This window comes from Cavia porcellus, unplaced genomic scaffold, assembly GCF_034190915.1.
Source record: "Cavia porcellus strain 051 isolate PalLab524CR breed Dunkin Hartley unplaced genomic scaffold, mCavPor4.1 scaffold_28, whole genome shotgun sequence".
NCBI lineage: Eukaryota > Metazoa > Chordata > Mammalia > Rodentia > Caviidae > Cavia > Cavia porcellus.
This window is the reverse complement of record NW_026947511.1, coordinates 36586815-36601586: the sequence shown is the minus strand read 5'-3', so window position 1 is coordinate 36601586 and position 14772 is coordinate 36586815. Positions and strand designations below refer to the sequence as shown.

Sequence of the window (14772 nt, the reverse complement as noted above, 5' to 3'; positions counted from 1 at the left end):
TTCAAAATGTTCCAGGGGGCCTTTGCTGTTTTGGGCATAGTCAGTCTTCAGGGACCAAGCCAAAAAAGTCTGGGAAGGAGCATTTGGGGGTGCTCCCAGGGCTGATGTCCAGAGCTGGCAAGGAGAGGCTGTTGATGGACTATCTGACTTCCGTGGGGAACCCCCCAGGAAGGACGCAGATTAGAGGCAATTCCAGGCGGGAGGCATTTCCTAGCCCAGCGACCATTCTGCCAGCATCTGAAGCATGGCCCTGGAGGAATTGTCTTGGGCAGAAAGGCACTAAGATGCCAGTGGGCTAGGGCTCTACTCCAACCAGAAATTTTCTGACAATGGAAGATAGCTCCTGAACTCAGAAATGTGCTGTTTTCTTGTAGTCCCTTCTTTATTATTAAAAACTTGAAAAATCAAAGTAATAAGTTTCTGTTGTGGGGGATGAGGGCCATCCTTTAGTTCCTATAATATTTACGACTGTGTCACTCATTAGATAATAAAGTGCATCTTTAGAAGAAGATGTCCTTCTGGCCTTTCTGGGTCTAATGCTGCATAACATCTAAGGGCAACAGCCAAGCAAATAATATACAGAGCCAGGCTTTCATCCCTGTTCTGAGTGATTCTCTTTAGCTTCTCAAAATTCACTGTCTTACATGCTGCCACGTGAAGTCCTTCTGTTGTACCCTGAAAACAAGCCCCATGATGTAGTCTGTTGTCAAGAAGCGGGCAAGACATCTTTTAAAAAGAAGTGCTTTTATTTAAGCTGGTACCCAGTGGCACAGTGCAGATGGAGTTTGCAAAGCTGTGCAACTGGGTTAGAATTTTGACAGATTTTTATAGTTTGTTTACGATTAGCTCATTGACCATTAAGTACATAGTGATGAGAAACAGAAACAAGGTGGAACTTTGTTCCCCTTTGCTTGAGGTCAGAGGCATTTCACAGTGGGTGGTTAGCCAATTCATAGCCCTTGGTCTGCCAATTCCAGGAACATTTGTCTCTCACAAAGGGAACAATGGTTGACACAGCATCATTTGTCTCTTACAAAGGTTGACACTGCAAACAGGTTACTCGGGGGATGACCCATACAGAACAGCATGACAATGCGGTCAGTTAACTATAACTATGTGGTTGGTGCTAGGGGAACGAGCACAGCATAGAATGACAATACTGATAATAGCTATCTTTTTAACTATTTTTGCTAATAACTATCCTCTCAACTAACTATTTTAGTTTTTTAGAATTTTAGTACAACACTTCTATTAATAGGAAATCATGTAGTCTCATCCTGCTAGGGGCCCAGAATCTGCCTGAGAATTCCAATTAGGATCCTCCCAGAGTACAGCTGTTGTTTCCATTGTAAGATCTACTTCATGTAAGTGTTGTTCATCTCTGTAAGACAGAGTCAGGGACATCATTTGTTCCCACTCTTCTGCAGAAAGAGTGGAGCCAAGCATCACATTTAACTCAGACCAGGATACGCTATATGACTGAGTTAGGTATTGAAACTCTTGAATATATTGAGTGGGATCTGAGGAGAAGGAACCGAGAAGGTTGATTCAAGAGACATCTGTCAAAGAGAAAGCAACTTGAGCTCTGACAATCCCCTCTGACCCTGCCACCTCCCAGAGTGGGAAACGGGTGGACCAGGAAAACGCTTTTGAGGCCAGATTGTAATTTGGGGTTGGATGTAGTGTGCTGGGTGTACTGTGAGTAGTGTATGGAACAGGTATCTGGTCAGCAAGAGGTCCTACAGGATGGGAGAAAATGTCTATACTACACATGGGAAGCACTAGGAATGAAGAAATGGCGGCAGCAGCTGGAAAGCCCCAAGGGGAAGGCAGAAGAAGGAGTTGAGAGGAATCACATGAGGCACACAGAGTAGGACTCTTAGAGAGGGCCAAGAATGCCTGTAGGTCTAGGCATCTATCTTATGTTCTCTCCCGTTTCCCTCAGTGCACCTTTGCCTTGTCAACTGCATTTTCGAGGAAAGCCTGATGTAAACATTACTTGATGTCATTTAACAGCTACTCAGGTCAGACAATCATGGCTGTCATTATGCTAAAATTGAAGTTATTTATGAATGTTCAGACACTTTTAAAATTTGTTTTATGGGCATGATGGCACACTTGGGATGCTGAAGCAGGAGTATCGTTGCAAGTTCTAGACCAGCCTGGGCTACAATGTAAGCTCAAGGCCAGCCTAAACTGCATAGTGACACCCTGTCTCAAAAACACACAAAAAATAAAAGCGAATACATTCTACAAATCAGAAAATATATTCTGACCCAATTCTTCCTGTTTCTCAATCTTTTTCACAAGTCATAGAGAGGCCACACTGACTCCATTTTATCCTGGACACATCCGGTCAACAATGTTTTAGGGAAAAGTACAGGCCTTAAAACATTGCCCCCACCCTAAGATAAAAACATGAAGTCCTATAAGGACAAGAAGCACACAAGTTATATAATCCAAGCATGTGCAATTTGAGTTTCTTTGTTCTTTATCTCAATAAAAGCTGCTTGCTTATGCAGGCCTGGCAGCAGCCATTTTGCTGACCATTAGTATGTGCAACCCTAATTTCCCCTTTGCTTGCAGAACCCCAACAATGAGTGCTATAGAAAGGGGATTCTTTAACAAAACATCGTACCTAACACCTCTACCAAACTAAACATGCACTTTTTTTCAGTTAACTTCTTTCTTCTTTGTATGCAAGTAAAGCTCACTGGCAAAGGTGTAGCCTCTATCGGCAAACTTCTGGCCAGAAAAGAGGACTCAGAGAAAATAACAGAACCATTGATCAGAAAAAAGAGGAGTGGCAGAGGAAAATACTTAGGCTGTGGCCTCAGTTGTGCATTCCCATGCAAGATGCCCTGATCTGCCACCGCAATACCAGTTGACTTCATTTGTCTGCTGAAGTTGATGGCTATGGACAAATCTCACCAGTACAAGAGCACTTCACTTTGGTGCATTCTTTCTAATGTGTGCAAAGTCCCTACAAGAACCATGCTTCGGCTCATACACATGATCACAGTCACCTCCAGGTGGCCTGATCTCTCACAGTTGTAGCAGCCCTGATCTAGCTCTTTCATGCTCCTTGTTGTCCTGGTGATGTGGCCACCTCTACTGCAGCAATGGTGGTCATCGTCCTGAAGATCACAATCCTTGGCAAAATGACCAGAGTGCCCAGGGTGTTAACAGATATCTGAAAGGCAGGAAGCAAGCTGGAAGCCTCTCTGTGAGGTAAAAGCACCTCACCACAGCTTCTCATTACAGAACCTCAATCAATAGGGTCTTCCCAGGCCCAGGGCCCAGACTGTCCCACTTGAGGCAGGCACCACTGCTCACGGCTGCTGTTGGATCTGTGCCATCTAAGAGGAGCCACAGCAGTGGAGACCTGGACACCAGGTGGAGAAAGCATTCTGGGGGCAGGTGGTAGCGGCTATTTATTTGCAGGGTCTTTGCCTGTGCTACAAGTGCATTTCCACACAGCCTCCATCCTTTACTTTTAATAAATCTTTCTCTTGTTATTCCTTCTGAGTGTCTTACTCAATTCTTTAGGGTATGAAGAGCCCAGAAACAAGGCCCCCTGGACCTTTTACCTTGTCAGTCCAAGGGAGATTTTCATGGGTGAGATCCCCAGATTAAATAACACACATGTACAAGACATCAGCAAAAACAACAGACAGCAGGGCACAGAGAGGAGTGCAAGAGCACAAAACTGCAAGGGAAAAAGTTCTGGGCATGAACAAGGAGGAGAACTAGTCAATGGCTCCCGAGATCTGACCATGGTGGAACTTGGGCAGCTGCACAAGAAAACAATTTGCCCACCCTCTTGGTAAGCATCCCTGGCACAAGCCTAGAGGAGAACCAGTCAGTGGCTCCCATTAGCCTACTAGCACATGGGCTGAGAATCAAATATCTTATCTCTACCCCTCCTCTGCTGTTACCAACTGGGGACAGAGGTCTGAGCATCTCTTGGATCACCATATGCAATGTAGCAAATATGGGGGAGCTCCTTCTGTCTTCTGTGTGAAGGCAAAGGTTGTTTTCACTGTTTTGTTATGATTGTTTTGCTCTATTCAATATTCTCTTTCAATTGGTTTTATAATGTCCCGCTATTGGTTTGATTTCACTATACCTCATTGACTGGACAACTATTGTGAAGATAATGAGATGTACCATAGTACCTATTACTGCTGTTCCAGTATCCTGCTGTGAAGTTCTGTACCAATTTCACTGCACTGTCTCAATTGGCTTTGTTCTGTCTTGTTCTGTTATATTTTTACTACCTTCAAAATAAAATTTAAAAAAAAGAAATTCTGCCTGTGTCTTGATTGTATAATTGTTATGCAGGTTGTTACCTCATATTTACACTTGTACATAGCACCACAACCTGCATGTGTGTGTTTACCTGTGCTAAGTCATGGTTTCTCACTGTGCAACTGTGCTAGATGAAGAGATTTGTCTTTAGACACCCCAGAGCTCTGAAGCAGACCCAGTGGACCCCAATGTACCTCCTAACCCCAGTGCTGCAGTAGGGTGGGACAGTGGGGTCAACATTCTTAAGCACTATCTAAGAGTTAGTGATTTAGAGACTCTGTCTGACAATAAAAATAAATAAAGGATAAGATGTACCACAGTGTGAATGTTCTATGTTTAGTCCCCAGTCCTTCCTCCCAAAATTAGACAACCTACTATCCAAAAGCTAGCCATCTTACAACAGCCTTAATGGCAACCTGGAGTCTCCTGACTCCAATCTGACTGCACCTTAATCAAGCATAAACTTGAGTTAGGTGGGGATGGTGACCAGCTGAGCTCCTTCCTCACATTGTCAGCAGCTGGTAGTATAGGAGTTCAAGGCCCCCAGCTTGAGGTTTGGGGTGGGGGCCTCAGCCTGTTGTCTAAATGTCTATGTGTCCACACTCAGACTGGGCATAAAACTCCACTGACATTAAGTCTAGGAGAGGATTCAACAAAACTGTAAGCTGGGAGGGTGCTGAATGCATGGAAGGCAGGACACATGAAGGCCCATTAGGTAAAGGCAGCTGTCTGGGAGCTCTGCCTTCTCTGCAGTGAGGCAGAGATTGGGAGGGCGGTGACTGGCTGGGGCTGGGAGTGGGAGGGCAGAGATAGCCCCACCCTGGAGTGGGTGGGTGGTAGCCTGAATGGAGGATCCCATCCTGTGGGCTGGGTGGCCTCAGGGGGATGTTCAAGAGCTCTGCTTCAGAGCCCTCATTTCCACACTACACTCACTTTGGACAGCAGATTTCAGAGTGACCTTACACAGTAGTGTTACTTGGAGAAGGTGCATAGAATATTTGACATGGCTCCCAAAGGTAAGTTGTTTGGTGGGAAGTTGGGGTGTGTTAAGTGTGGGGCAGGCTATGCACTGCATTAGTGTCTTGTAGGGGTTGGAAATTTTAGCTCTTAAAAGTATAAGTAAGACTATCCCAATTGAGGCAGGCACCACTGTGCTCCCAGCACTGAGGAGGTGGAGGCAGGAGTATCTTGGGTTTGAGGCCAGCCTGGTCTACATAGTGAAGTTCAGGCCAGTCTGAATGATGTAGCAAGAATCTGAATGATGTAGCAGGAGCCTGTCAGAAAAAAGAACAAAAATTACAGGTAGGAGCCAGGTGTGGTATTCTGGTGCTGTAATCCCAGCACGAGCCGATAATCCCTGCATTGGCATATAATCCCAGCACTCAGGAGGCTGAGGCAAGAGGATTGCCATAAGTTTGAAACCAGCCAAGGATACCTAGTGAGTTCAAGGCAAACCTGAACTATAGAGTGAGACCCATCTCAAAAGAACAAAAAAGTACACGTAGGAGGATCTCAAATTGGAGTCAGGTTTGGGAAACTTATTAAACTAATGAGAAGCCAAGAAATTTTAAAAGACCTGAGGATAATCTTCAGTGCAAACACTGTGGGTTCAGTTTTGAGAACTATGAAAAAATGCAAAAAGTAATCTAATAGGCTGGGGACAACCCATGTCACCAAGGTGACTGTGGTGGCTGAACACTGCAGTTGTGGAGTAGCGCTTTTTTGTTGTTGTTGTTTGTTTGTTTGTTTGTTTTTTCTTGTACCAAAATGAAACTGATGACTTGCAGGCACTTGTACTGCTGAGCTAAACCCCTGGCCCTGAGTAGCCTGTCTGAGATGGTGAAGTATTAAAAATGGACCTGTGATTATAGGAAAAAATTGTTTATATGTGTAGACACATTGTATGATCAAAATACGTGGTGCAATTTTGAATCAAAAGTTTATTCCAGAAAAAATGCAATGCCATTAGATTAACTACTCCTTTATGCTTTGAATTCACTTAGCTCATATTTCTTGCCAGTTTCTTCTTTTTCTTTTCTTAAAGAGAGAAGAAGCTCTTAAATTGACTTTGTAGCCTATGCAGGCCTCAAATTTTCAGCCATCCTCCTGCCCCAGCCTCAAGAGTGATAGGATTAGAGAAATGCCCTACCATACCTGACAGGACTGTCAGGCTCTGAAGCAGCTCCCAGGGTCTTCTACCCTGAGTCCGTCATAGCTATGGGGATGCCATTCCCAGGAAAGGCAGCCTCTATGGACAGCACTGATGCTCCTCTCCATAAAGGCCTTCAGACCTTTTCTGTAGATTGCAGGATTGGGCTCAGCACAAATGAAATTAATTCCACCCATGGAGCACTAATTTTGCCTCGGGATCTCAGCCCACAGCCTAATCTTCACATCTTAATCTCCCTGAGAGTCATTGATGGAGAAATAGAAAAAGAAGCCTCCATCATCTGTACCTTCTAGGCAGACCCTGCCCCCACTTGAGGCCCCTCCCCAGACAGCAGGTGAAGCACCTGGCCAAGGGATGGGAGCTGTCTTGCTGGGCCTCAGCACTGCAGGCTCAGTCTCCCAATATGCCTCAGGAGCCTCACTGAACCAGGAAAGCTAGATATAAGAAGGCACTTACAGCCTTTTGTCCTTAGGGACCTCTGGCTTTGGCTGATTGCCTTTGGGATTATTTGTGAGCACATCAGGGAAACCTGGGTTTTTCTGCGAGCTAGAACAGCTGTGGATGGAGACACAGCAGAGCTGGCACACAGCTGCCCAGCACTTCCCTGCTCCCAGCACCCCTTCCCTGCTACAAACAAAGGAAAACCAAATAACACTGTGCTCTTTTGGAATTTGTGTTGTCTGATACTTTATGCATTTCTGCAAGGAAGGGTTAAGATCAAGACTTACTGTATTTTGTGCAAATTTCAATTAATTTTAAATTCTCATCCTCCTCAGAACTTCATATTACAGAATTTGTTTTTCTGGTTTTTATGTTTTTGTTTTTGAGGTAGGTCTCTCTGAGGTCATGGCTGGTCTCAAACTCGAGCCTCTTTCTCAGAGCCCTGAGTACTGGGACCCAGTCCTGTGCCCACCTGGCATTACTATGTCACTGATCCCTTCAGCAGAGGCCAAGGGTTGGTGCAGGCAGCACAGTTTTCACTTAATTCAAAGAATCTATGCTTATCTTCGTATTAGTTGTTCTGTCCTTCTTTCCTTTTCTTATTTTCTAAATGAATATATTTTGAAATTGTGGTTCAACAGTATGAAATTTATCATCTTAAAACTTGCATCACCGCGGAGATGAGCAGTATCATTTCCCTTTGCTTTTCTTCCTTTTCTTATACTGGGCATTTAACTCTGGGCCAAGATCGTGACAGCAAAATGCTATGAATTTCTTCATTATATTAGCTACTGGATTATTTATTTCCATAATAAAAGCAGGCCTTTGAGTCATGTTTCCATCTTATTTAAAAAGCATGATTCTTACTCCAGGCATGGGGGCACAGCCTGCAATCCCAGCACTTCGGGGGCTGAGGGAGGAAAATTGCTGAATTGGAAGTCAGCCTAGGTTGCATAGTAAGATCAAAGTCATCCTGTAATACAAAGTGAGAGCCAGTCTCAAAAGAAACAAACAAATAAATGTGATTCTTCAGTTCTAGCTCTCCAGCAACATATATGAAATGCTCACTCTGGTTCACTAAGTAGTTTTCCACGTATTTCTCAGTTGAGAGAAGCTCCGTATTCTAGTTGGAAAGTCACACTTAGGATGTTGTGGTAGGAATTTAATCCTCACTGCAACGGTGTTAGCAGCTGTGTCCTCTAGGAAGCAATCAGATCATGGGATCCAACCTCAGAAAGGATGCTTTAGATTTTATTTGCTTTAGCTACCTGATAGTGGCTTTGAGATTAAGGCAAAATCTCTGTGCCTGAAATTTTCATAGGTAGATGCATGTTTTATAATCCCAGGCTGGTTCTTGGAGTAGAGATTTCTTTTTTAATCCTGATAAAGCAGAACATAAACTTGAGCATCTTTAGTTTACTCTCAGAGGCACTGTGTACAGTTCCACCTCCCCTTACAACTCCATCCTTCCCTTTCCATTTGCTGATCCTGGCACATTTGTTTCTGTTTGTTTATTTGTTTGTTTTGTTTTTAATTTCAAAAAAGGCACAGAGAAGAAACACAAAAAGCAAAAGAGACAAACAACTAAAAACCCAAAGCAATAGCAATATAGGCTTTCAAATCAAGATGATAGGAATTTAACAATGGTTGTTATATTGAGTATCATTGTATGCAAAAGGTTTGCTTAGATTGCCAAACATACACAGGCAAAGTTGATCTAATCATATGAATATTAACTGGTTTTCCAAGAACTAATAGAATTATGTTTTTTCCTTTTCCCTTCATTCATTCTTCCTTTCCCCCATCCCAGTTCCTTTTCTCCTTTGAGCAGTTTAAAATCTGACAATTTTCACCAATAAAATATTGATTCCACTAGGGCTCCATCTGCGCAATCCCTAGAAACTACCATTTTATTTACGTTATACCCAGGAATTAGTTGTCAAGTACCTCATACGCACAGACTTGGTGGGTGATACAGTAGTTTGATATTCTCGAAAACTGTCATAAAAGCTATACCACACTGCATTTACACTGATAACATACAATGTTTCCAAGTTCCATGTATCCTCAACCAGTTTGTTCCAGTTTTTTAAATAATAGCAATGGTAAATGATGTATGGTGATATTTGGCAGTAGATTTGATTTTGTTTCCTTAGTGATTGGTGATGTTACACGTCTTTCCATATCTGTGTCTTATTCATTTATTTAGAGGCAGGGTCTTGCTGTGTAGAGCAGGCCTGCCCTGGGTGCAAGGAAGGTCTTGCCAGTGAACCATTGTATGTCACTGTTCTCCACTTTTATATTCCAGCAAATTTTGATATGCCTAAGAATATTTCAATTCTCTGACAGTCTTAAAGAATGTCCTGTCATGCAGCTAATATTCTTAGGTGTGAATAGGTCTTACAAAGTTTACCTGGATGTTCTTCTCCTGTGATCAAGGGAGCCTCCTGCCTCAGAATGAAGGTTTTAGAGGAAGAGGCCTATGCCGCTACACCTGCATTAGGAATCTCATTTCAAAACCAGAAATCTCATTTCAGACAAGTGTGCTGATAAGCACCTCTAATCTAGCATTTGGGAGGCTTAGGCAAAATGATTGCTGTGAGTTCGAGCCCACCATGGGATATCTAGTGAGTTCATGGCCCGCATGCACTACAAGCAAGACTCAGTCTCTAAATAAACAAGTGAAATTTTGAAATTTCAGTTCATATTTATTATCATACTATAGACTCCTTCTTGTTTAGTAATTCCATTATAATAGGTAGGAGGCTACAGACATAAATCTTAAATTATGAATTGTTACAGCACACACGATCTTTTTTAAATGCCACTGGTATTCCCTCATACTTTCCTTGGTGTTTCCACATCTTTCAGGCTCTTCAAGTAAAAAGGATGATTATAAAAAAGCACAAGTCAAGCAGTGTGGAAAACGGAAAGCAAGACCTCCACACAAATTTACACAGGATGAATTACAGATTCTGAAACGATCATTTGAAGAGAATCCTTACCCTAATTACAGCACCAAGGTGGAACTTGCCAGAGTACTTCAGTGCCAATTGTATGTCATTGATGTAAGTCCAGTATTCAAAGTTCTATATGGATATATATTTTATAGACAATATGGGAAAAGAAAGAAATTATGAAAATGTTTTGTAGCATGCCACTTCACAGAAGAATTTTGGGAATCATTTTTACACACTTCAGTATAAGAATGTATGCATGACACATGCATCTTATGCAAAGAATAACTGTTGTAAGACAAGCTCAGGGGTAAGGACCAGTCTAGTAGTGTTCACAATTTTTGGGGATGTGAACTGTGATGTGAAGACCAGGGAGCTGGCTGTGGATCTCCTCAGCACTGGAGGACTTTTATACTTTGAATGTAGAACAGACAGCTTGCTGAGATACTGGCTACATAGTGGGAGAAGAACAGTAAGGGAGGGATCCCAGGCTTTGGCTTAAACCAATGGAAGCCTGGATTCATGAGGAATTAATAAAGGGAGGCTTTGGGGAGTAGCAGCTCTGTGCTGGAGACACTGGGGCTGTCAGTTTGGATATGTGAGGTTGGATATGCCAATGGAACCCCTAAGAGACGGCAGTGAATTAAAGGTTAGGAATAGTAGTATCAAGTGCAGGACAGACTAGACTTGCTCTTCTCCACCATGTGACATCTCTCAGTGTTCAAGATACTTCAAAATCCTACATGGCATAAAGCAGTGTATTTTTGGAGTTGTAATATATGGCAAGGTTGTTTTTTTGTAAATTATCATTAAAGATGCACAAAATCGTTCTGAATTTTAATTGTAATGGTTAGGACTGAGGATGTGGCTAAGAGGAAGACCAGATGCTTGCTTGGTGGAAGACTTTGGTTCAATTCCTACCATTTCAAAATTAAAGTACTATTTCATATACACTGTTAAGTTTTTCACATGGATTTATTCTGTCATTATATTTGGATCACTGAGTATGTTGGTTGCATGGCAAGCAGAGAAAATTTCCTCAGTGGAGCTAAGGATGGAAATTTTAGTTTCATGTTGGAGAATAAAAGCATAGGAAATGCACTGTACACGGGGAGCTTACAAAATTCATGAAGTAGAAAGTCTTAAAAGGACCTGCAAATCAATGATTTTACAAATCAATAGAAAACCTGGGGAAGAGTTTTGGTTTACAGTGAACGCCTTAGTGAATGCTCATGGTGTGATGGAGAAGCTGTCACGGATGGAGACAGGGTCACAGGTGGCTTGCACAACACAAAGTGTCGTCTGCTTTCTTGGTGGCATTCTGTGAGATTTACCTCCAGGTTAGTTTGTAACCACTTTAAAAAGTTCCACATTTCATCCTGAACTGTCTCTGAACACTGGTTCTGTTAGGAACAAACAGTATATGTGTTTGAAGGTATCACATTCATTATGAGTAAGACAATTTTATATTAGGCAAAGATGAATGTGTGTCAATGAGCCTTGTAGCTATTTTTGAAAGGCTGAGTGTGGAGACAGGGCCTAAAGAAATACCAAATACCAAAATGCTCCCAGAAACTACAGCCCGTGCTCAAGCCTCTACCTGCCCTACCAGCAACCTGGTTAACTACCATGGAGAGTCTACAGTAGCATTTTATCCTTTTCACATTTCCTCCCCAAATTTTGGGGACTCTGATTTTCATGAACACTTACCATCATTTTATGGAGGAGAGAAAACAGAAACCTGGAGTTGTTCTGTAAGATGTTTAGGGTCACAGAACCCAAATTACTGAGTTATGAAAAACTCTTCTTTCCTCTGTACATCTATAGGAATACAATGAATTTAATAACACAGTTGAGGATACATTGATGGTTAAGGTGTCATTGGTGGTACAGGGTGAGTAAATAATGTGTAACAATGTTTTTCTTGGAGAGTAATTTGTCTAAATGCTCAAAATTATAACTAGGTTTGAGACAGATCAGGGAAAGAGTTTCACAACCTCCATTTGCACATCATGAGGGGTCACTGAAAACCATGGGAGTAGGGAATAGCACACATTTCAAAACTTCCATAAGAAGTGCCACCAAAGGCAAGGTGGCCCCCATTTGTCATTTCTTCTTGTGGCCAAGAAGCAAGATACTAAGAATACTGAGTGAAGTTGACCTAGGAAAAGGTCTTTCATTTTAGAAATGCATTGGATATTTCTAGAAAACTAGATTTAATTGATGTGTTTTCCTCTTTGTCTTTAGAATTGGTTCCAAGGTCAAAGATGCAGACTACCACCTGCAGAGAAAAAGAGAATCTTTGCCATGAAAAAATTAAACCGTTTCCTTGTCCAGAAGTCTCAGTCGCTGCTCTCCCCTAATAGCCTGGCACAATTAGACAACTCTTCCATGCAGGACACCACCTTGCATGACCAGGAGACACTACTACACAGAGGTGGCTTCTCTTACCTGGAAACACAGGCCATTCCCAGTGGATGTGTTTGCTCAGGTGATGCTGCGTTCACAGGTATTGAAGAGGATCCAAGAAGTCCCCTGGAGTTTCAAAATTTACCAGAAAGTGGAGCTTCTTATACTTCTCCACCAGCCAAATTTATTTATTCTAATACATCTTTGCAGTATTTTGAAAGTGCCAGATATGAGCCAGAAAATAGCTACTATTCTTTGCCCTTTACTCCCCATGATATTTTCACTGGCCAGGGGACAGGCCAGCAGCAAGAAGGGCAGAAGGTCTATTTTCAGTGTATGACATTTCAAGGACAGCAGGGAAGCCCCTGGGAATACCGTGTGCAGCAGCTTCCACAGCCCCAGTATTACCTAGAGAATTACCAGTTGCCATCCCATGACCAATTTTTGGCAAACCAGAATCCAAGTGACTTAGGACAACAGGAGCCCAACCTTGCATCGGAACAGCAAAGTCCTGGGGCTTCTCTGAGCTCTCTGCTGCAGCAGGCGCCCATGCAAATAGCAGAAAGGTCTCCATCACCTCTTTGGTAAGGGATGCAGCAGGTTCCTGATGAGATTTCAATATCTGAAGTCCAGCAGCACCTTGAGAATGGCTGTCCACTGGTTAAACTCTAAGTGTGGTAGGAAGTGATAGAAGGACTGAGAAAGATAGATCACCCTGTCTGCACAGAGGGAAGGAAGGGAAAGGTCTGTCACTTGCAGAAATTCACTGTTTTTTAAATTAACTCCACCAGGATGATTAAGACAAGAATTTTGTGAATGTGTATGAAATAGTACTATTTTGAGTCATTGAATTACATATATACACAGTTACCACATTTCTGAAAAATGGCACCTTTACTTCTAGCAATTATATTTATTTTTATTTATTGCATGAGTTAAAACTGTCATGGTATATGGAATCACAACAGTGAGAGGCCAGAGCACTGCCTGCCCCGCCTAGCTTCAACTTCAGCTTGGGCATGCGTTATCAGTTTCTGCCAAGTACTCTTTTGGTTTCTCTTTCAGGATCTTAATATCATCTGCCTGTACAAATTTTGAGTTTTAAAATGCTTTAGTCTATGGCAAAAATGTGATTTTGTTTTTCTTTAAAGTTCTTGTAGTCATTTAAATAGATTTTTCTTACAGTAACTAATTTTGGTTAACTGGTCATTACTGTAGGGAGCTTCACCTCTGTGACATGTCAACAGACCCTTGTTTTAACGAATAATTTGTGTGTGCATAGTTTTCCCAGGGCGGTTTTCTTCTTGTCACTGTTTTGCCTCACTCAGCTGTGCAGTACCAGGACCTACAGCTACACCTCTGTGCCATCCTAAGGAACATTCTGTTCCACAGTAACTCAGCTAATCCAAGCATGTGTACTTAAGCATTGCTGGATCACTTTTCCTAACATGTTGATTCAAACTTTTCCATGGTATGTTCATGAATAAATTGTACTCATTTTTTACTTTCCCACTGCGATTACCGGTAGGGTTTGGGGGTCTGTTTAGTTAGTATGGAAAATGTGCTTTTATTATGATACTCTTAGATTCTTATACAAAATGGTATTTCTTCATTAAAGTTTTAAAATTTTCAGTGTCTGTGTTTGACCTCTCCTTTATGGAAGTATTTTTATACTTTCCATATTTTAAATGATTGTAAGATAATTGTTTCTTACCGAGTCATTTCTGGAAGTTAGTGTTTTGCAAGAATATGCTCATCAAAGATTTCAAGTTTCCAACCAAGAAATCATTCCAGATATCCCTATTCCTCTCATCCTTAGCCCACCTGCCCTACTTACTACTGTATTGTTCTGTTTTCCATATTGCTAAAAGTTTCTTCCCAGTTAAGCATGGGGGTCAGAGTCTGGTGCAAGCTGGCCAGGCTCCTACAGTTCTCCAGCCTGAGATTTGCTCTTTAGTTTCTGCTCTAAGACTCAGCCTGGCCCAAGAAATGCTCTCAGTGAAGCTGGAGGAGGAGGAGTAACCACAGCAAGACCAGAGCTGGGGTGAAGCAGATTCTTTTGTAAATATTTCAGTACCACCTGGTAAGACCCTAGGACTCTACAGCGATTTCCTATAGTAACTTCCCACACTTGGGAATTGGAATGTTCAGGAAAAGTTCCAGGTTTTTGCATTTTGGTTTTGACCTCTTTTAGTGTCAGGCACCCACTTAGGGGTACCAGTGAGAGGGAAATGTGAGCCTTAGCAGGAAGAGACCTTTGCAGGATGGTCATTCATACACAAAGAGTGCCTCAGCTCCAGGAGGGGTAAGTAGGATTTACAATTCAGCACTCAGATCAAATTATAAGCACTGCAGAGCAAGGTGGGAGCACCATTCTGGAGGAGGGGTTACGACTCATTCCCAGCTATGGTTGCTTAAAACTTCTTACAGGTTTTGAATTTAACACTTATGTGTAGTTCCAAAGATTTGCAGCCTGTGCAGGAT

At 42.3% G+C, this 14772-nt stretch overlaps 1 protein-coding gene across 1 annotated transcript; it reads left to right on the top strand.

Annotated features, from left to right (window-relative positions):
* The first annotated feature begins 5122 nt into the window (after window positions 1-5122).
* Window positions 5123-13918, top strand: LOC134473669 (cytoplasmic polyadenylated homeobox-like protein). Its single transcript, XM_063238767.1, has 3 exons — window positions 5123-5327; window positions 9794-9990; window positions 12127-13918. The coding sequence occupies exons 1-3, from the start codon at window positions 5315-5317 to the stop codon at window positions 12874-12876; spliced, it is 960 nt and encodes a 319-aa protein (XP_063094837.1). The 5' UTR covers window positions 5123-5314; the 3' UTR covers window positions 12877-13918.
* The last annotated feature ends 854 nt before the right edge of the window (window positions 13919-14772 follow it).

Coding starts and splice junctions, on each gene's coding strand:
- LOC134473669 (XM_063238767.1), top strand. Junction 9,991..12,126: donor GCCAATTGTATGTCATTGAT/GTAAGTCCAGTA, acceptor CTTTGTCTTTAG/AATTGGTTCCAAGGTCAAAG.